The 23,330-nt window shown below is 39.6% G+C and overlaps 1 protein-coding gene across 2 annotated transcripts in view; it reads left to right on the top strand.

The window, feature by feature from the left end:
- The window catches only part of pfkla (phosphofructokinase, liver a), a 53,953-nt gene that overhangs the window by 25,617 nt on the left and 5,006 nt on the right, over positions 1–23,330 (top strand). Inside the window, exons 9-21 of one of the 2 annotated variants that reach the window (XM_079822433.1) lie at positions 283–375; positions 462–587; positions 2,721–2,785; positions 2,894–2,957; positions 7,275–7,421; positions 8,463–8,533; positions 11,141–11,228; positions 11,818–11,970; positions 15,095–15,259; positions 15,478–15,539; positions 20,200–20,311; positions 22,107–22,206; positions 22,424–22,529. In XM_079822433.1, coding sequence (XP_079678559.1) covers positions 283–375; positions 462–587; positions 2,721–2,785; positions 2,894–2,957; positions 7,275–7,421; positions 8,463–8,533; positions 11,141–11,228; positions 11,818–11,970; positions 15,095–15,259; positions 15,478–15,539; positions 20,200–20,311; positions 22,107–22,206; positions 22,424–22,529 — 1,352 coding nt within the window. The remainder of the gene's footprint in view (positions 1–282; positions 376–461; positions 588–2,720; positions 2,786–2,893; positions 2,958–7,274; positions 7,422–8,462; positions 8,534–11,140; positions 11,229–11,817; positions 11,971–15,094; positions 15,260–15,477; positions 15,540–20,199; positions 20,312–22,106; positions 22,207–22,423; positions 22,530–23,330) is intronic. The other variant, XM_079822434.1, reaches the window with a different exon arrangement.

The raw sequence follows: 23,330 nt of genomic DNA, 5'->3' as shown, positions 1-23,330 counted from the left end.
ACAATATTGTGCATGTTCATTATTGCGGTATATCGTATTACCGTTTACCGGCACATGTCTAAGTGGCGGAAACAAGTTTCCATAGTCGTCTGATAAAAAAATCTTCTGTAGAGACGCTTTAAAGCTGGAATTAAGTCCTTTCATGAATGTATGATTGATCTGTATTGTATAAAGCACTATAGAATACATGTGGGGGGAAAGAGACACGTATCAGCACTTTTATAATGCTGCTTGACCAATCAGATGTGTATAAATGACCATGTGATTTGTAACTGCGTGCAGCTGGTTGTGTCGCGCCTGGGTTATGACACCCGGGTCACTGTCCTGGGTCACGTCCAGAGGGGCGGGACACCATCAGCCTTCGACAGAGTCCTGGTAACTAAACCCTCTCAGTGAAATAGTTGTGAGTACTGCGGTGATTATGGGTTCAGATGATGTTGAAGTGATGTTTTGTTGTGTAGAGCAGTAAGATGGGCGTTGAGGCCGTGGTGGCCCTGCTGGAGGCGGGACCGGACACTGCCGCCTGTGTGATCGGCCTATCAGGAAACCAGGCCGTGCGTCTCCCGCTGATGGAGGCCGTAGAGATGGTGAGTCTGTTTTTAAACGCCCATGTTGTCTTTTTTTAAATTATTTATTAATATTTGATTTTTTAACTGTTACACTGCCGTCAAAAGTCTGGAATATATAAATATATGTTGTAATCAAAGCATCATTACTCCAGTCTTCAGTGTCACATGATCCTTCAGATGCTGCTCAATTATTAATAATTTTTTTATTATTATGGATGATGAAAACAGTTGTGCTTAAATTATTGGAGGTTAAAGGAACATGCCGACTTTTTGGGACTTTATCTTATTCACCGAATCCCCCAGAGTTAGATAAGTCCATACATATCATTCTCATCTCCATGCCATAACTCTGTCTGACGCACCCACCGCTAGCCTAGCTTAGCACAAAGACTGGAGGTAAATGGCTCCAGCTAGCCTAGCTTAGCACAAAGACTGGAGGTAAATGGCTCCAGCTAGCCTAGCTTAGCACAAAGACTGGAGGTAAATGGCTCCAGCTAGCCTAGCTTAGAACAAAGACTGGAGGTAAATGGCTCCAGCTAGCCTAGCTTAGCACAAAGACTGGAGGTAAATGGCTCCAGCTAGCCTAGCTTAGCACAAAGACTGGAGGTAAATGGCTCCAGCTAGCCTAGCTTAGAACAAAGACTGTAGGGTAAATGGCTCCAGCTAGCCTAGCTTATCACAAAGACTGGAGGTAAATGGCTCCAGCTAGCCTAGCTTAGCACAAAGACTGGAGGTAAATGGCTCCAGCTAGCCTAGCTTAGCACAAAGACTGGAGGTAAATGGCTCCAGCTAGCCTAGCTTAGAACAAAGATAGCCTAGCTTGGAACAAAGACTGTAGGGTAAATGGCTCCAGCTAGCCTAGCTTAGCACAAAGACTGGAGGTAAATGGCTCCAGCTAGCCTACTGCTCAATAATTGTCAAAATAACACCAACATTTTCCTATTTACATGTTGTGATGTGTAGGCTATAGTTACATCGTGTACTAAGACAGATGGAAAATTAAAAGTTGTGATTTTCTAGACCAATATGACTAGGAACTATAATCTGTCCTGTGTAATGATCAAGGAACTTTGAGCCGTCCCATGAGTGCATCGGCGCAATGATATTACACAGCGCCTGAAAATAGGCGAACTTCCATCAACATAACCAACGTGTAACAGACTTCATTGTGATTTATCTTAGAATTTTTTTTGTGTACATTTTTGACATTTCTGTGTGTTTAAATAGGTTTAAGGTCTGCATTATCTGTCTTAATAAGAAGGGACTTTTATTTTGACGGATGTTGTAGTCTACGTAAAGATAGTGAGAGCTCGCGGTTCATCGGAGTGGTTAGGCAGATTTAAAGTTTGCAGTTTGTTAAGCCCCCCCCGAAAAGGTGTGTATGTTCTTGTTTACTGTCATCTGTAATGAGTATTTTTGTGTATTTCGCTGTATGTTAAAGGAACACTCCACCGTTTTTAGAAATAGGGCTTATTCAACTTCTTTCCTACATTTAGATATGTGGGCAAATGCATTGTTGTCTCAGTGCATGCATTGTTTTAGTTTGGGAGGGTCGCCGCTAGCTTAGCTTAGCATAATGAATGGAATCCTTTGTTGCCAGGTAGCATGTCCCGAGTAAAAGTGATCCAAAAAAAACACCTAATTACTTCTTGTGGCCTGCGTATTTACAACGAGTACAAACAGCAATGCAGATTAAGACTAGGCGATTTCCTAGGCAGATATTGACTTGGGACTATATTATGGGGAAGCACAGGCGAAGCACTGGTACTTAGGCGCAGAGATATCACACAACACATGAATCGCACAATTTCCGTCAACATACCGGCGTGAATAGTAGCTGGCTATTTTTCATACAGTACATGAATGGCGATTGAGCAGTCGGCTAGCTGGAGCCATTTACCGCCAGTCTTTGTGCTAAGCTAGGCTAGCAGTGAGTGTGTCAGACAGAGTTATGGCACGGAGATGAGAATGGTATGTATGGACTTATCTAACTCTGGGGGATACGGGGAATAAGCCAAAGTCCCAAAAAGTCGGCGTGTTCCTTTAAATTTATTGACACAAATAAAGTGTAATAAAATAAAGATTTAAATGTGTATTTTGGATGTTATGGAAGCAAAATAGCCCAGAATAATGTTCCTTTTTTTCTGAAAGACTAAAGAGGTTCAGAGGGCCATGAATGAGAAGCGGTTTGAGGAAGCCATCCAGTTAAGGGGCAGGTGAGAAGCGTCATGTCAAAGTTCATTATCATCTGTGAGGTCAAAGTGTGAGCTGATTGTTTTCCACACCTGTGTGAGTACTAATCAATCACATGATACCGTTTACAGGAGTTTTGAGAACAACTGGAACATTTATAAACTGCTGGCCTATCAGAAACCTGCTACAGACCAGGTAACACATCAGCACTAGCCCTGGTTTTACTGCATTATACACAACCTTTACATTCAAGACAATTACTGTAGCTATCAGGGCATATGGGTCATAAAATCCTTGGCTGTGTTCGAAATCGCCCCCTAATACCCTCACTCACTATTCCCTACATTAGTCCACTGATAAGTCCACTTCGAAAACGAGTAAGTGATTTCGGACACTAAGTGCGCCGGAAAGGCTGTCGTTTTTGCAGTTTGTGCTCTCTTTTTGGCAGCTCCAGTAATAATGAAAAGATTTATCCTGAACTCTGCCACGGAAACTAGCATGTAACCTTAATCAAACAATATAATAATCATCTTAAAAAGGATCATTTATACCTGTATGCATGATATTGGGCTGGACCAGTGTGGTTCGGAAGATGGATGGATGATTGATTCAGCTGTGGGCATTATTTGAGGGAACAGCCATTTAGTGGTGTCCGAAACCATAGTGGACGTTATTAAGTGCACTCATTCAATCCCACAATGCACCACAATAACGAGTTTGCAACCGATGTATGCTCGACGGCTAGAGAATACCCATAATGCACTGTGAGAGTCGCGCCGTGCATTGAATGAATTCCCGCGTTTCGCCAGGAGATGGCATCGACCCACACACTTTTTAAGACCAATGATATTGGACCCACTCACTTATATCGTCTCTAATTGAGCACATGTCTGTTTACATACCCTAATAAACACTGATTAAACGCGTTAGAAGCTTTATTTTCACTTTTCTAATATTTTCTTCATATTCATTGAAAATAAATGCCTTTCCGATCTGATATGTGATGGGAAAAGGATCAGTGCGAGTTTGGCAAAAGGCGGATTCGAACCTCTGATCAGTTTGCGTCAAATTTTAAAGGTCCCATGGCATGGCACTTTTCTATTATTTTATAATGTTTCCTGAGGTGTACTTATATTGTTAGTATGATTTTTACATCATAAAATGTCATAATTTAGAAATAAAAGGCATTTTTTCAATACTGATGTTTGCCCTGTGGCTGAATGCCCTGTTTCAAGAGGCGTGTCTGCTTTGAGACTTCAGTAAAAACGCCCAGTGTTGTGATTGGCTGACATCTTTGCATTTGAAATGAGCGGAGGGGGCGTGGTTTAACGAGGTCTACGAGGCACGAGCTGCTGCCAGAGAGACGGATGGACCTGAGTTCACTTCACATCAGTTCTCAGCATGTCTGAACTGTTGTAGTTACAGCATATACTTCAGGTTATTAGTCTATTTCTAGTCGGAGGGACTGTCACTCATGTCAGAAAGTTAGTAACTTTAGTAAATTATGGATCAGCGCTGACTGGAGACGCGAACCGTTTAGAACGATTCAGTCCGATTTGGTGAACTGATTCGGTTCACTAAAAAGAACCGGTTCAAAAGAAAGATTGTTCGCGAACCGGACATCACTAATGTATCAGAGACTGAGCTCAGCGATTGCTGACAAAGTTATTTATAGTAACTACTGAGTTATGAGAGTGCTGTCAGTCAGCGTGAGTTTATTGTGTTTGTTTCTGAGAGTTCTGAATAAACACGAGTCCCAGTCACGCCGAGTCCGTCTTCATCATTATTACCAACTTTGTAACACATGCAAAGTACCATTACAGCTGTCGAGATGAACGAGTTACGAGTAAGTGTTGATAATAGCATTATTTTTAGATATGTTCCTATCATATGAAAAGCGTCAGTGACGCGCATTGAGTACACAGCGCAAACAAAGACACAACAGCAGTAATCGAATGTAATCCAGTTTATTGTGGGGAGCTGGCTAGCCTAGCCGGATACCCTCACGCTTACCCTCCTTCTGCTTAATCTCGCGCCGCGTTTGGTGCCTCCGCTGTGGGCCAGATGCAGTACTGGGGGTCGGGGATGTTGAAGGCTGACCGGCCAGTGCAGCCCGAGCCTCGGCGTGTGTGAAGTTTATCTCTAAAGAGATGTGAGTCTGCTGATGTTGAGCAGAAACGACTGTATGCACATTGTAGAACCGATAGACGCGACGAGGACGTACAAAAACACTGACTCACAAGATAGAAAACACCGTTCTGTCGGGAGAGAGAGAGCTGCGTGTGCACGAATAATAAATAATTAGCTACACATCAGAAATCACTGATCACAGATCAGAAGGAACTGAAAAAAGACTTCTGTTTTCATTTGTACATCCAAACACTGAGAAACTGCCAGTGTTCACTCGTTCACAAGTAACGTTAATGATCTCGAGTGTTTGCATGGGTGTGCCAGATTCTCTGGGCGGAGGAAAGGGAGGAAACCGTTCCTGCTTGGACGTCAAACCAGGAGACTTCAGGATTGGCTCGTCTGGCCTGTCATTTTCTCAAAGGCAGAGAAAGACAGCCAGAACTCGGGTTTACACCGATCAACATTTCTATCCACTTGGGGACAATATTCAGGCTAGGGGAACTCATATTAATGTTGAAAAACCTCATAAAATGAAAATTTCATGCCATGGGACCTTTAATGCCATGCGTCTTACCCCTACACTATCGCTGCTGATGAAGATTGTGTATTCCGTAGGTGTGTCTTCCTCAACCAGACGTTTAAACAAGCCGATATATTTAAATATATTTTTTGTAAATTGCATCTACTCCAGTAAAATGTTTCTGTTAAAGGACCCACCAAATTTTTTTTGCTTCTGACGCCCATAATATAAATAGTAGCCTACTATAAAGTATGAAATATATAGGCCTACTATACTATATATATATATTATACTATATACAAATATTATTATAATTTTTTTAATTAAATGCTTATTAGTTACTTTATTATTCCCCTTTCCAAGTAAGTTCAGTGGCACACAAGTAAAGAGTTATAGGGTTAACTTTAAAGGGTTATTTCACCCAAAAATGAAAATTCTGTCATTAATTCCGGATCTGCGTCATATTCTCGCGCATGCGTCGTGGAGGCACACACGGCAGGCAGTAACATGTTGGATAAAGGTGTTATTTTGATTTTTTTTTGCGCAAAAAAAATATTGTCGTCGCATCGTAAGATTATTGTAGAGTCACTGTGGTGAGATGGACTTTGTAATGACGTTTTAAGTGCCTTTAGGGTCTTGGGAGTGTAAATGTACTGAATGCCAATGGAGGCCTGTCTGAAGCCTTTCTCAGCATCAGCTTTACACTAAAATATCTTCATTTGTGTTCCGAATATGAACGGAGGTCTGACGGGTGTCGAACGACATGAGGGTGAGGAATTAATGACAGAATTTTCATTTTTGGGTGAACTAACCCTTTAAGCTTGTTGGCTCGTTTTTGGAGTAGTGGAGTAATGGAGTAATGGTACATAGGGCGAATCGGACAGCGGTAAGTTAATTCATTCAGGGCGCGGCTCTCTCAGTGCGTGGAGAGTACACCGTCAGGTTGAGTGAGAGAGCGATTCAAAAGCATAAGGAGTTGTTTCTCGTTTGCTCTCGAAATGCTCTCGCGGGACTTTGCTGTCATACGCCGATCGGGCATCGAACAAGCATATTCTCCAGCGCGTACATCTACTGTACACTCGTCATTGCTGTGCATGGTGGGATTGAATGAGTGCACTCAAAAACGTACACTATTGTTTCGGACACCACTACAAATGGATGTTCACTCAAATAGTGCCCTATTTAAGGGTATAGGGGGCAATTTCGAACACAGCCCTTGTCTCCTTGTAGCAACTCATTATGTAAAAACCATGGGCGTCGGAACCATTGTATGTGTGTGGGACAAGACCCACCCACTTTTTACGATCAATGATATTGGACCCACTCACTTTTATCGTCTCTAACATTCAGCACATGTCTGTTTACCTAACCCTAATCGATAAACACTTATTATTAAACACATATTAGACGCTTTATTTCCACTTTTCTAATATTTTCTTAATTTGTATTGAAAATAAACGCCTTTCCGATTTGATATGTGATGGGAAAACGGAGAAGATTGATTTCGGTGAAAGCCGGACTCGAACCGCGGGTCGATTTGTGTCAAAACTAGATGCCGTGCGTCTTACCCCTACACTACTGTCGCTCTCAATGAAATGGAGATTGATTTACGTAATTTTGTCTTTCCAACCTATACGTTTACCAAGTAAAGCGGTATATTTGTACTTAATGTAATTGGCATCTACTCCAGTAAAAAATTTCTGAGGACCCACCCACATTTTTTTTGCTTCCGACGCCCATGGTAAAAACTACACATAATGTAATAAGTATTGCATTATTGTAATAATAAAATGGTTCTCAGTGAAGGGCTGGTTAGATGTCGTGTGTATATCCTAGGTTTGATGTTATTAATCTCTCCTCAGAGCAACTACTCCATGGCCATCCTGAACGTGGGCGCTCCAGCGGCCGGCATGAACGCTGCGGTGAGGTCGGCGGTGAGGGTCGGTCTGGCCACAGGACACAAGGTTTACATGGTCAGCGATGGATTTGAGGGTCTGGCCAGTGGAGCGGTAAATAACCATGTGTTTGGATGATTCCTTTAACCTGTTAACTGTCCCTGGCCCACCGGTGGGCCCATTTGCCACTGCATGTTTAAAACAATTATATCCTATATTTATCTTGATCTAATGTTGACTAACTATATATCATTTGAAAGATTACGAACTCAAGATTCATCCTGTTTTGAAAGCGGATTTTGCGTTACCGTAGAAACGGTACTCTAAATTCTTCTAGCGGCTCCTCCCCTAGTGGGCGTCGTCATGTTTCATATTACAACATTTATTTTGAAAACTTTATAATAAAACCTTTTTCTAATCTTGACAAAGCACATATCGTCAGAAAGGTCTTACGGTTCTATATCTGCCAACTGTTTTGTGATATTTGGACAAAAATATATACATTTGTTACAGGAGATTGCATAAAAAAATCAAAGGAATTTCAATGACACCTGGTGGCTATTTGTGGTACAGCGCCTAAACAAAATCTCATGGGAACTTAAATTGTTGTGATATCAACTTCAAATTTGAAACATTTGGCTTTGATTTGATAGTAATTTAAGAGTACAAACTATTTTGTAACATATTTAGTACAGTACATTTGGTTTACATTAAATTTAAACTTTCATAATCTTTTCATACTTTGAAGTTATTCCACTTGAGCCATAATCTGCTGACTGTCTTCTTTAAAATGAGACCAAACTTATCTCGTGGAGGCATGCACTCAGTGCAGTGGGCGGAGCTAAAGAGACACACACATACACACACACTCACACACACATCATGGCATTATCTCTGGATAACTCTGGGTTCACTAAACGTTGGTGTTGTTCACATTATATGCACTTGCGTGCCGATTGCCAACAAAACACACACATTTGATGCAGTTTGACTTCACTTCCACTCATGACCGGGAACAAACACACACACACAGTGACATTCTTTAGTGACATTGTTGATGAAAAACACAACGCCAGCGCCTCTCCCGAAACCCGAACGAAGCTCATTGATGGACGCTCATCGTAACATGTAATCCAATGTTTTCTGTTTTTTTAGATAAATGAAGTGTTGTGGCATCAGGTGGCCGGTTGGACGGGTCAGGGCGGCTCTCTGCTGGGAACTAAACGGTTTGTCACATGGTTTTGTGTTATTTTACGGTTTATACGTTTATGTAATGAGTAATAATAATGTACTTACTATAGGGTTGGGTTAGGGTTAGTTGTAGGGATGGGAATTTTTGTCAGTTTCTCATTTCGATCATCGATAGGTCTCAAAAACGAGTATTCAAGTAATTAGGGGCGGGGCTTGTGTGGGGGGCGTGGCGTCTCCATCATGGAGATATGAAACTATTTTAAGAGTGTTACGAAAATTAATGTTGACAAATACAAACATCACATGTCTATGAAAACATGAACATATGACTGGAAAAAATAACTGCTAGATTATGAAGCATAAATGGTAATTTTGTTTTTAGATGTTTTTTAAAAATAAAAACGTCTCAAATAACCCAATCAATCATATCATTGTAATTGAACAGAAACTGTAAATAAACAGCACCCTATTTAGCTTCGCTAGCAGGTTAATAAACTCAATCAAACGCATCCTATATTAGATTAATCAGTGTGCATACTTGCATCAGCACAAAAGGACGCGAATGCGCACGTGAACTTGGCCGTGCTAGTTTTTACACATTTTGAATGCGCTCTTCCCTTAACAAACAACGCCGATACACGGGCAACTAAAGCACAGATAATTTACAACACTATTACAATTGTGTTCTCATTATAATGTTATGTACATGACCGATTGGCTCTGCACATCTTGCACTTAATTTTATTTTTCCTGATCAAAGTGATTACAGACATCACTGCGCGTTTTCAAAGGCATAATGAGAAACAACTTTAAATAAAACTTAGGTCTACTGTTAAAGCAGCACTAGGTAACTTTTCAACCTTCATAATATATTTTCAAGACTCTTGTGATGATACATCGACTTACAGTAGGTTGACTGACACGTCTGCCATAGCCTGACGGGGTCTGTATCGTTTTTAATCGTACTTTTAAACTTCGGGTTTCGGGTAGTAACCTGAGGGAAAAAAAGAACTACAAAATTCGTCTGCTTTACGGCATATACGTCACTTCCACCACCCCCACTTCCTTAAATTCGTACGTGCGAGCCCAACTATCATTTGTTTGCTGGATTTTATAGTCATGGCCGAAGCAGCACAGAAAAATAAGAAAGCAAAGGTTTTGTCGGAGGAAAGCAAAAAGAGGAAACGAGAAAGTGATGGGATTAAAGCCAGGATGAGGATCAACATTGGGTCAGCGTTTGCTCGTCGGCGTGAGCTGAAGGAGGAGGAGGGGTGTTTGATAAAAAAATCATATTTTAGGATACCTAACATGTCTGTGATTATTTGTTTATTTGTCTTGCCTCAAGCTATAATGCAAATCGATTTTTCAAATTTGCAGATTAATCTATGGTAGCTTGATATTATAATATTGACGATATATGGTTATTACCTACCACTCAAACACTGAATTGAAGTATCATATAGATTCCGTAAAACGGGAACCAATAGACTAGGCTACTATAATGACGCTGGCTTGTAAACGTGAGCATCGCGATCATTTGGCGTTTGAAAAAAAATAAAACCCATGAAATGATATTCATATGACATGCTGAAACATATGCCACTGTACCTGGGATGAAGACATTTCACACGCGATGCAAGCAGAACTCCTTCACACGGGCCGAGAAGCATTGACGCCGACGCCCCGTGTGAATGCGCCGTCATAGTTCTCATATCAACAAATGTACGTGCGATGCATCCACTGATGAAGGATGACAGAGTTTACGACAGTAGTAGAGGACAATACTGTTTCCCAACTGTAGGGGGAGCCCGAGAGCAAAACCTACCTAGTGCTGCTTTAAAAAATATGAGAATAAAATAACGTTGCTGCATTAATATCATCAATGCTTTTAAAAGAGAAATAGCCTATCTAAAAATAATATAACCGTCTCAAATAACCCAGAGTCGATAATGTCGGGCATTGCATTTGAGCTGAAACTGAAGAGAATGAACACCAGTTGGTAACGGCAGCACTTTACTAGCCGGTTATTAAACTCAACCAAACGTGTCCATATGAGATTAATCAGATATAGACAACATAAAAGTTCTTACTACAATCTTACAACTTGCATCGGCAGAAAAGGACGCGGACGCGCACATGAACTTCACCGCGCTTGTGGATTTCCTTTAACAGCTGATACACGGGGAACTAAAGCACAGATTATTTACAACATTCTATTACAATCTTGTTTTCATTATAATGCGATGAATATGACAGATTAGCGCTGTACATCTTGCACTGTATTTCATGACCACAGTGTTTCCCTAACCCTAACCCTGCGCTTCAGTTTCACTTTATTTCGTCGGTCTGGAAGGCGTGCTGTCTAACGCTAACCAATCAAACCTCAGCTAAAAATGCCGCAAATACCAATCAGAAAAAGAGACAAATATATTTTTTTAAAGTCAGGGAGATCATCGTTTTCATGATCGATCGTCGCTGTCACGTTCGAGTACTCGATCACTGTTGCCCATCCCTAGTTATTTGCATAATTTAGAGTTAATTACTACAGACAGTAATAAGGACACGGTAAAATAAAGTGTTACCGTGTTTTTTCACTGTCTCTTTAATTGAATCCCAGTTTTGTGATCCTCAATGTTTTCCAGAACCCTGCCGAGCAGCTGCATGGAGAATCTAGTGGAAAATCTCAGCAAGTTCAACATCCAGTCACTGTTTATCGTCGGTGGTTTTGAGGTACAGAAACTTGCCACTTATTCTGTGTGATTGTTCTTCAAAGAGCTTGCGTTGTTGTTACAACAACCATAACTTTTTTTGTAGTACGATTGCTCTTTTTGAATATTTTCATATTTTTTTTATAAATATTTCTTATTTTCATGTATATACATGACCCCTGCAGAGCACCGTACACTAACTGTTGCACTTCACTACAATTTGCATGCATTTTGAAGATGTACACTTTTATTACTGAAATGCAATTTAAAAAAAAAAAATTATAACTGTATTTAAAAGAACAATATTTCATCACTGCTAAGAACAAAAAGAAGAAAGAAGGGAAAAAAAGCACAAATACATTTGAAATGGGCCATTATATATGCAATACAATGTATTATCTACAATTATATACATTAAAAATATAAATTAAGCAGCTTTATGTTTACTGTATTATATTTTTTATGTCATGTAACCGACCACGTGAACCGATATTCAAAAGTCATTTAAATACTCTGAAAAAGAAATGTTCTGTATTCCAATCTGTTTTAACCTCCATGAAACACAAAATAAGATATTTAAAAGAGATGACTGTACTTTGTGTGGTGTCCAGGCGTATGAGGGCGTACTGGAGCTGGTTGAAGCGAGGGGGCGATATGATGAATTATGTATTCCCATGTGCATCATCCCTGCCACCATCAGCAACAATGTTCCAGGAACTGAGTTCAGTCTGGGCAGCGACACTGCGGTTAATGCAGCGATGGGCGTAAGTACAGGACAGATTTACTCTTATTGGCATATACATTTTACTAAACCGAGAAGAAGACACATTGTGGCTCTGTTTCAAAACCCAGTGAGCTGCCTATTCACAATTGATGATTTTGCTAGCATGTATTTTTTTGTTCCTGGCACATGCTCAGCTGCTATTTGAATTGAACGCAGAATCAGTTCTGTATTTTTGTGAGTTGTGTCAGAATTACTACGCTTCATGATGAATCGATTTTCCCCCTCCCAAACTCTACCTACATAGGGCATCATATGCTGTGTAAGATGCCTTCTTTTGCCTATTATTGCATGTACAGTATACTTTGATGACAAGGTAATCCCATAATGCATCACTAGTAACAAAAGATTAAAGGGATAGTTCACCCAAAAATGCAAATTAGCCCATGATTTACTCAGCCTCAAGTCATCTGAGGTGTGTATGACATTCTTCTATCAGACGAATACAATCTGAGTTATATTAAAATGTTTATAATGGCATTATAATGGCTCGGTTTTTGAAGTCCATAAGCATCTGTCCGTCAAATAACTGCTCCACGCGGCTCTGGGGTGTTAATAAAGGCCTTCTGAAGCGAATCGATGCGTTTGTGTGATGCGAAGAAAAATATCCATATTTAAAAATGTATTTCATTTTTTTCTATGGCTCAGCATTAGCCGTCCCCGCACCATCACTTCCGGCGAATAAGATCAAAATACCTGCAAAATACCGGCGCGATCATAGATATATACATAGATTCCTCATTAGTGCCTGCGCAGATCGGTCGCATGAGGCATCTATGTTTATTTATCTTTGATCGCGCCAGTATTTTGACCTTATTCACCGGAAGTTATGGCGCTGGGAAAACTAGATGACATTCTTCTGATAAGAGGTAAAAAAATAACATAAATACTGTTGGGTTTCTCGCAGAAACCGATCGTTTCGTGTCTTAAGACATCAATGTGTCGTCACGAGCCGCATGGTTTAATGAGGATTCGTATGTCTGTGTTTTTACTCTCATTGCTCTCATACTCTAAAATATCCCCATTGACATCATTATACGACTATCACACTGCAACGGTTGAGTTAAAAATCTTCATTTGTGTTCTACTGAAGAAACAAAGACACCGACATCTTGGATGCCCTCGGGGTAAGCAGATAAACATAAACATTTCGTTTTTGGGTGAACTATCCCTTTAAGCGACATATTAGTGATGACAAAAGAATCAATTTAAAAAAAAACCCTACAATTTCACCTAATATTTATGTGTCCTGTGTAATTTTTCCTAGCTCATGGGTTTGATTCCCAAGGAATGCATGAACCGATACAATGCTAGATACTGGATATGCAATGGAAATCGCTTTGGGTAAAAATGCATAAATGTAAAATGTTGTGTTTTATTAGTTGTACTAGGTTTTGAAACAGAGCTTGTATCTGAAAAGACACCTGCCAAATTGAACTTCCTTAAAGCTGCACTATGTAACATTTTTTCAGTCAAATATCCAAAAACCACCGCTATTCTATCCGAGGAACCGGGACGTGTGAGGGCGCGGCCTGTCGATGACATCATATCTGCGTTCCCCTCGGTTTCTGGTTTTATTTTGCAGAAACGCTTTACTCTCACTGCAGTGAGAACAAGTGTCATAGCAGCCGCTGAGAGAACACACAGAGTAACGTCATCACATCATCAACACACTCAGATGAGTCTAATATGATCATCAGAGCTGCGTTACCTCACACTCATGAGCGGAGGAGAGGAAGTGGCGCCAGCGACTGTGTCATAATAAAAGTCCCGCTACTCGCGAGGCGTGTGTTGCGTTCATCTTATTAGCAATTGCTCCAGCGGTTCCTCAGCTCCACAACATCGCTCCTGCTCTGCTTCACTACAGTAACGCTAATAATCACATCAACATGATTTCGGGCCAAAGTCCTATCCCGATTCTTTCCCACCGGCTGTGAGGTAAAGACTAGGGCTGCCCTTAACAACTATTTTTTTATCGGTTAATCTATCGACTAATTTATCACAATAATTTTCAACAAGTTTACTTAAAAACATTTAATTTAACTTGCACCGTTGGCCTTCAGTAGTGTACTATAAAAAAGTATAAATGTAAACAAGCCCTTGATAAAATGTAAAACTAAAAGAGTAAAAATGTAAAAAGGTACGAATTTGTAAACCAACATAACAAAAAAAGAGAATATCAGCAAATACTTTTTATATAGAATTATAGTGTTGTTACGATACCAAAATGATGACTTCGATACGATACCAGACTAAAATACCTCAATACCGATAAGTTACTGAATCGATACCAAAGCAAAAAACAGTAAAAGTAATTTAATAATATGACAGAACTAACTATTCATTGTTTTATCATTGTTTCAGGGTTAAAAAACCCTAAAAACTCCCTCGGCCGGCATGTTCCTGCCCTGCTTCACACAGAATATGAGGTCCGGCCCTTTAAGAGCTGCACGGACCAAATTCATTGTAACACCCGATTTCTCATTCAACTCTGTATATGTTCACTAAAGACATATCCGACTGCGTTTACCAGAATACTCGCCAGGACGTGCATTTGTACAGATCTTTTACCATTCAAACCCAATAATCCGCAAAACTGGCGTTGCGATCTGTCTGAGTGAAAGGTGTGTGTGCGGCTGCGCGCGCTTTAGGTCTGAGTCTCAGTGTGTGTGTGTATATATTTGACTGTTCTGCTTCATTGTTTAGTGAACGGTGTAAGCTGAGCTCACACACACGTCCTCACTCCTGCTGTCACACATCGACGCAGATTAAGAAATACTGCTCTTATTAGAGTGCTGTCATTTTTAAAGTACCGGTACTAATACAATTTCATATCGTACCCAACTTACCCAGTCGACTAAAAATATTGACGTCGACTAATTATCAGCGTCGACGCAGTCGATTGTATCGACCAATCGCGACAGGCCTAGTGAAGACCACATGTCCCAAGATTCTGCGCTCAAACCTGGCGTCATCAAACTACGCCTTTGTTTTGAATAGGCAACCTCAAGCGGACGGAAAAGTTACATAGTGCAGCTTTAATGGCAGAAGCTATAAATAAAGATGCAGTTTCGCTGCATTCACTGTCCAGTGTTTGTGTCCTGCAGAGCTGTGATAAGATCAAGCAGTCGGCCACAGGGACCAAGAGGAGGGTGTTTGTGGTGGAGACTATGGGTGGATTCTGCGGTTATCTGGCGACCACCACAGGCATCGCCGTCGGCGCGGATGCCGCTTACATCTTCGAAGATCCTTTCAACATCCATGACCTCAAGGTAGGTCTGTGATGCACATCGTCTACGATAATATCATGATTATTGTTTTAACGATGTGCCAGCTGATATTACCTCTTTGCTAAAACCAAACAAAAACAGGCCTTGAGAGTAATGCCAAACAGTTCAATAAACAATACGTTCACATTTTGCTAACGCTCCTCACATGTACACATGGAAGAATTAACACTGTTTTGCTGTTGTGTGACACTTTTTTTTAGACCAATGTGGAGCATTTGACGGAGAAAATGAAGAAGGACATTCAGAGAGGTCTGGTGCTGAGGTAAGGAGTCCACCTTAAAGGGTTAGTTCACCTAAAAATTAAAATGATGCCATTTAATTCCTCACCCTTATGCCATTACACACCCGTAAGACATTCATCTTCAGAACACAGAGCCGAAGGCTCGGTGAGGCCTATAAATATCCAAATAAATCTAATTATTAAACTAAATTAACCATAAACTAAATTACTGCTCTAATTCCTGATCTAAAGCCCACACTGTCACTGTATGATAATTGAAATGAACTTTTGACATTTTTTCTCCAGAATGGCTAGACGGCTGATTAAAATTCTGTTGCATTATTTTCCTGTTTAACACTGTGAAGCTGCTTTGAAACAATCTGCATTGTTAAAAGCGCTATATAAATAAAGTTGACTTGACTTGAATGAAATGTACACTTTCAAGATCCATTAATGTACTAAAAACATATTTAAATCAGTTCATGTGAGTACAGTGGTTCAATATTAATATTATAAAGCGACAAGAATATTTTTTGTGGTCCAAAAAAACAAAATAAAGGGATAACCGATTTCAAAACACTGATTCATGAAGCTTCGAAGCGTTATGAATCAGCGAGTCAATTCATGATTCGGATTGCGTGTCAAATGGCCAAACTGCTGAAATCACGTGACTTTGGCGATCTAAACCGCTGAATCGACTCACTGATTCGATTCGCCCCGAATATTCACAAAGCAGTGTTTTGAAATCGGTAATCACTATATAAGTCGTTATTTTGGGGGTTTTTTGGCGCACAAAAAATATTCTCGTCGCTTTATAATATTAATATTGAACCACTGTAATCACATGGACTGATTTAAATATGATATTTTAGAACATAAATGGATCTTGAGAGTGTACATTTCATTGCTGCAGGCCTCACTGAGCCTTCGGATTTCAACTCAAATATCTTAATTTGTGTTCTGAAGATGGTCTTAGGGGTGTGGAACGGCATGAGGGTGTGGAATAAATGACATTATTTTCATTTTTGGGTGAACTAACCCTTTAACAACCGTTTTGGTCTGCAACGCGTATTTTAGGTTCCTGAAATTATTGTAATATAATCGTAAATAATAATTTATGATGTATGAAGAAATAGTCACAGTGGCTTCCCCGATTGCAGCAACTTCCTTTTTTCCCAGGAAGTGACTATTTTGTTCTCTTGAAAATGTGGGGTGGAAATAGTGGCCGCATCCGAAATCGCAGACTTCCTTACTATATAGATATATTTAACTACTATAAAAGAGTAGGCAAAAAGTCCCGGGATGAGCTACTTCTTCCAGTGAGATTCTGAAGTGTGCATACGATGGGCACTTTACTATCCCATGAGGCCACTGGAGAGGATTTGTGAATGGCAGTGAAGTTGATAATGACAACTATGATGAATGTAATACGTCCAGATAACATTCATATTATAAAGAACATACTTTTTTAGATTGCTTATTCAAAACAAGTACCTACTCAAGAGAGTATGTGATTTCAGACGCAACCGGTGTTTCATGCGATATTCCAATTTTGTGTTAAATCACAGCTTTGGATGGAAGTGTAGCTACAGCTGCTGCTTAAAGTTAGTCAGCAATTTCTGAGAAACGGTTGATTTTTGAAATCGACACCCAAAAAAACACACCCATCCATGGCTCCGCCCCCAAAATAACAAACACGCTATGCACCACAGGTAACAACTAACAGACGCATCAGACAGTGTGGACAAGTATGGATGAATCTGCTCTGATTCAACAACAACAACAACAGCATATATTGGTTCTGTGAAACCAGGCCTTTCTGCACTCTAGGGTTGGGTACCGAACTCTGTACTTTTAAGGGCACCGACCGAATTACGTCAGTACTACCGATTCACATTAAATCAATCGGTACCAAATTTCGGTACCTGAGAACACATCTGGTGATTATAGACTAGTGTGTGTGTGAATATTAAACTGCAAAAAGACTGCGTGTCTCTGTGTGAATAAATGGGGTAGATGAGCCATTTTAATGTATCTCCGTCTCTCTCACACACACACACACACACTAGGGTGGCCATACGGCCATACAGTCTGGATTTTAAGCTCCCTGTCTGGCGCAGCCTCAAGCCGGACACTCATTTGTCCTCGTTTTTGGAGTTGCGCTGAATCGGCCTATAAAACCCCGCTCTAGAATCTTTATTGGGACGCAGCAGCATAGCGTCTAATGCCGTAAGATCTCTAGTCAAACAAATGATTGGCTGAAAGCGGTGTCAAATAAATATCTGATATATCATTGGTTAAAAACAAGCCTCCACGACGTGCTGGCTACGTCATATAACGTTAACCTAAATGTCAGATGCTCAGACCTCATTTAATCCGGAATGGACAAAAGAGCACATGAAGTGTGTCGTTGTGAAGTGGACATTAGACAAGGGAAAGCCGCCATTGACCGACATGCCAACACGGAAAAACATAAAAGTAACCGACGAGCCGCAGGTAAGCTACGTCTTCCCTTAGGTCATTTTTTCGAGAAGCAACATCCCCTCAGGATGACAAAATCTTAGCTTTGTAAAGTCTATCATGCAGTCAAGCATCACCAGTCATACAGAAATACATAAACAAATAATCTGGCTCAGTGCCAGAAAACATTACATTTGTAGACTTCTGTAAATAACAGAAATACATAAATAAACAAATAATGAATGCGAAAAATAATAAAATAAAACACATTTCAGTTCTTAAAGGTCACGTTTTTCCTTTGTTTGTGAAGCTTTGATTGTGTTTACAGTGTGCAATTATAACGTGTTCATGTTTCGCGTGTAAAAACAGTATTTTTCACACAATTTACTGATCTGTATAAAGTTTGAAAAATGGGATCACGAAGAACAGGACCTTTAAAGGGCTGCCTGAACTGCTGCAGAGGGTCAACTTCTTTGTTAAGAACTGAAATGTGTATTTATTTATTTTTCACATTCATTAATTGTTTCCAGAAGTCCAGAAATGTTGTTTTCAGGCACTGTGCACTTTGCAAGACAGGTTCATCTCAGTGGTCAGTTTTTGAAACAGACATCATAATGTCTTGAATAAATACAAATACTGTGAACAAACACTCTTTTGCCTCTTCTGTTACACATATGTCTACATCAAGAAGATATATCGTTGAACAAATGGTCTGGCAATGAATAGAGTTGGCTGAATCACTGTATCACCATTCATATGATGGACAAAATTGTATTGTAGTTATGAGTACACCAGAGTCCTATGCAATTATTCTTGCCTCACTAAATTACGCAAAGTGTCCTCCTTTTTGGTGTTATGGAAATGGCCACACTAACACACACACACACTCAGAATCGCGCGTGACGGTGGCATGTTTCCATCTCTGCCGTCTCATATGAGGACATGAACACACGCACGTCATCTCCAGAGCCACTGAGAGTCACTTTATGAGCATTTTTACCGTTTCATTTGAGAAAAACTACCGTCATGTCATAAACACAGAAACTCAAAGCTCTTCACGGCAACCCGTCAAAATAAAAATTTGCCTTAACTTGACAAATACATCACTGCTGTTCAGTAGAATTTAAATACTCTCAATGTAATAATATGTGCAGCTTTGTTTGACAAAAAAAGTTTAATTAAATTAAAAGATAATTTAAATTAATGTCTTATGTCTTCATTTGATTACCAGAAAATACACAACACATCATTTGTGGGAAAACTTTTCATAGAAATTAAATTAAAAAGAAAAAAATAATAATATGGTTGTTTTTATTAATTAAATTACGCAGCTAGTAGCCTACTATTAACTAGTAAAATTACAGTATACAAACATCACAGACAATGGCAGACAGAGACCAGGGCGGCTCTGGCATAATGTCAGTAACACTTCTATAAATGACGTACAGTTTCTTTACAGTTATTGATGTAAACATCCCTAAACTACAGAAAAAAGGTACCGTTGGGTACTGGTACTGAATTTCAGGTATCGGTAACGATACCGGTTAAAATGTAAGTAAGTAAAGTAAGTAAAATTTTACTTATATAGCACTTTTAACGCTACAATGCACACAAAGCAGTGCTTTACAGAATAAAAACAATCATTTAAACACATAATGAAGAGCTGTACACGATACATGATGAAACAAAATATAAGGTATCAAACCCAAACCACACAAGAACATCATTGAATACTAAAAGCACGTCTATACAAGTACGTTTTCAGACAACATTTAAAAACAGACACATATTCAGATGTTCTAATATCAATTGGCAAACTATTCCATAATTTTGCACAAAATCTCCTTTTGTTTTATATCTAGTTCTGACCTTATGACCTCAGATATCTCCCTGCTTCATAAGGTCTCAGGAGCTCAGTTAAATATATAGGTGCCAAACCATTGAACCCTTGAATAAACAGGTAACCAATGTAAAGGCGCTAAAACAGGTGTAATATGATGAGATATCTTTGTTCGTGTCAGTAATCTGGCTGCAGCATTTTGCACTAATTGTAAACGAGATAAAGTGCGATTGTTCAAAGACGAAAACAAAGCATTACAATAATCAAGGCAGGAGGATATAAAAGCATGAATAAGCTTGGATACCATGTGAATGGTATCCAACCCTAAGCGTCTCTCCTGTTTTTTTAGAAATCGCTTACTGCACCTTTAATGACATTGAGTGTAAACTGCTCTGTTCACAGGAATGAGAAATGCCATGAGCAATACACCACTGATTTCATCCATAAGCTCTACTCGGCAGAGGGGAAAGGCGTCTTTGACTGCAGGGTCAATGTCCTGGGACACCTGCAGCAGGTACAGACTACACTTATTAATATAACACCTGAGCTCCCGTTATGTCAACTTCTAAGGCAGCATCATCACTGAAAGAGAACCTCAGAAGTGACATAAGAGTAGTGAATAGTGCTCTCCATTTGAAGCACACAAATACTGTGTTAAAGAGTCGAATAAGTAAAAATAGTTTCAATATATGTCATTTCTTGCAGCTGTGACTTGTATGGCCTTTTGTGTTCTCTATCGCTGTGTTCGAAATCGCCCCCTATAACCTCATTCACTATTCCCTACATTACTCCACTAATATAGTCCACTTGAGGGAGTGAATTCGGACACTGAGTGCGCCAGAAGAGCTGGCGCTTTTGCATTTGTTTCTGCTCGCTGTTTAATAATTATTTAAAACGTAGCAAACTGACAGCTCTAGTAGTAATGAAAAAATGGAAACTAGCATGTAAAAACCTTTTAATAATTGAACTAATAAATTTAATAATCAATTAAAAAGGAATTTATACCTGTATGATATTTCGCTGGATCAGCGCCATTTTGTAAAATGTATGGATGATTGATTCAGCTGCGGGCGCCATTTTCTGGTGAGACGCAGGAATTTGCGCGCAACTCTCACAGTGCATTATGGGTATTCTCTAGCCGCTGAGCATACATCAGTTATACACTTGTTATTGCGGTGCATTGTGGGATAGAATAAGTGCACTCAATAACATCCTCTATGGTTTCAGACACCACTACAAATGGCTGTCCCCTCAAATAATGTCCTATTTAAAGCTGCACTATGTAACTTTTCCGTTCGCTTGAGGTCGCCTGTTCAAAACAAAGGCGTAGTTTGATGATGCCAAGTTTGAGCGCAGAATCTTGGGACATGTGGTCTTTACCTCACAGCCGGTGGGAAAGAATCGGGATAGGACTCGGGCAGAAATCATGTTGATGTGATTATTAGCGTTACTGTAGTGAAGCAGAGCAGGAGCGAGTGTTGTGGAGCTGAGGAACCGCTGGAGCAATTGTTAATAAGATGAACGCAACACACGCCTCATGAGCAGCGGGACTTTTATTATGCCACAGTCGCCGGCGCCATTACCACTTCTCCGGTCATGAGTATGAGGTTATTGAGAGTATTGGGATATTGTAAGTACTCAACTGAACAAAATATATAACACTGGCCTAGTGGTTTTTGGATATTTTACTGCAAAAATGTTACATAGTGCAGCTTTAAAGGGTATGGAGGGCGATTTCGGACACATGTTATGACCCAGTCTTCCTATGTTCTGATTAGTTAATTTGGTTCCACCTGTGTTCTGTTGATTATCTCATTAGCTCCTTTGTTTGGTTCCTGCTTATAAGTCCTCAGTTCTCCCTCAGTGTTGGTCGGTTCTCGTTTATGTTAGCGTGTGTATTACTCCTGACGGCACTTTATTTATTAAAGTTGATGTTCTAGCGTTCTCCTTTCGTCTTCGCGAGCTTATCCTACTCGTCACGCGACAGCAGCTAAACAACTATTAATAAGATTTCTTTTTTTTTTTACTTTAGTGCATCAAATATTTAGGATCTGCATTGTTTCAATTTGAGTTTGATTTTAAAACATGCATTCATTATAGAAAATGTTCATGGAAAAACAATATGCTCCCATTAGTTAATGCATTAACTAACAATGAGCAATTGAAATCTTATTATAAGTGTTATCAGATTTGTTATAAATTAATTTAAGTACAATTATGGTGCATTATTAAATATTTAGGAGTGAAATTACAACATTGGGCAGCATTTGAATCCAGTTTTTCTGATGTTGTTTCTCTGATGTTTATAGGGTGGCGTACCGACACCGTTTGACAGAAACTACGGCACTAAACTGGGCGTTAGAGCTGTGCAGTGGCTGACTGAGAAGATGGCCGACAATTTCAGACTAGGTGAGCGGATGTTCAAAACTAAATATTTCAGACTCTAGATTCACATCAGGTGAGACAAGTAAGTGGGTTTTGGACATAAAATAACTGTAATGGAGGGCTTGTTTTTGTCACATCAATGGTAATCACATGACAGAATCAATTCTTGAGCAGCAGTTTAGACTTTAAATGTCTGCAGAAGAAAGACTGAGAGTAAAGCCAGTGTGTTTGTGCGTGTCAGGTCGTGTGTTTGCTAACACCCCAGACTCGGCCTGTGTGGTCGGCCTGTATAAGAAGGTCCTGACCTTCAGTCCCGTCACTGAGCTGAAGGACCAGACGGACTTTGAGTGAGTGACCCTAACACTAACACACACTACACCAGGTTCAGTAGTGTGAAATCAGGTTGATTGGGACACTTTTTCCTAGTCATATCAATGGCAAAAAGTGAAATAAGTCAACCTGACTTCACCCCTACATATTACATGCATGTAATGTAGAGAAATATTTTTCCGTGCAACAACAAACAGAGCCGACAATGAATTAAGGACACACACACACAGAATAAAAAAATAAATATAATGGACTATTATTATATAGCAAGAGAGAAAATTATTAAAATAGATATTTTATGTAGCATATCGGTATCGGCCGATATATGTTAATTTTTTATGTTATAGTTATCATCTGATAAGAAAAATGAGCTGATATATTAAAGCCGATAATGTATTATTTCCTTCAGCTGAGACACATTAGATGCGCACTGTTCACCACGATAGGTTTTGAATTGCTTGAAATATGATTGAAATCACTTCAGTTCAGTACAACATGTGCAGCAAAAGTCTGTCATATAGGCTACATAAAATTATAATGAGAACATCATAATTGTGTGCTTAAGACATGGCTTTAAATGGTAAGAGTTTTGTTTTTGTAATCAGGCTCTCAAAAATTACATAAAAATATGGATTTAGATTTATCGGCCAATATATCGGTTATCAGCTTTCAAATATAAAGAATTATCGGTTATCAGCCAAAATGTTCATACTGATGCACCCCTTATTTTATGTAAAATATACAATGTAAACAAGCTTTACAGTGTGCAAATGTTATTTTTTAACAATGCATACTACATGCTACTTTCACAATCAGTT

This window comes from Gobio gobio (genome assembly GCF_949357685.1).
Source record: "Gobio gobio genome assembly, chromosome: 7".
Taxonomy (NCBI): Eukaryota; Metazoa; Chordata; class Actinopteri; order Cypriniformes; family Gobionidae; genus Gobio; species Gobio gobio.
Note: the sequence above shows the minus strand (reverse complement) of the source record. Positions and strands in the feature narration are given on the sequence as shown.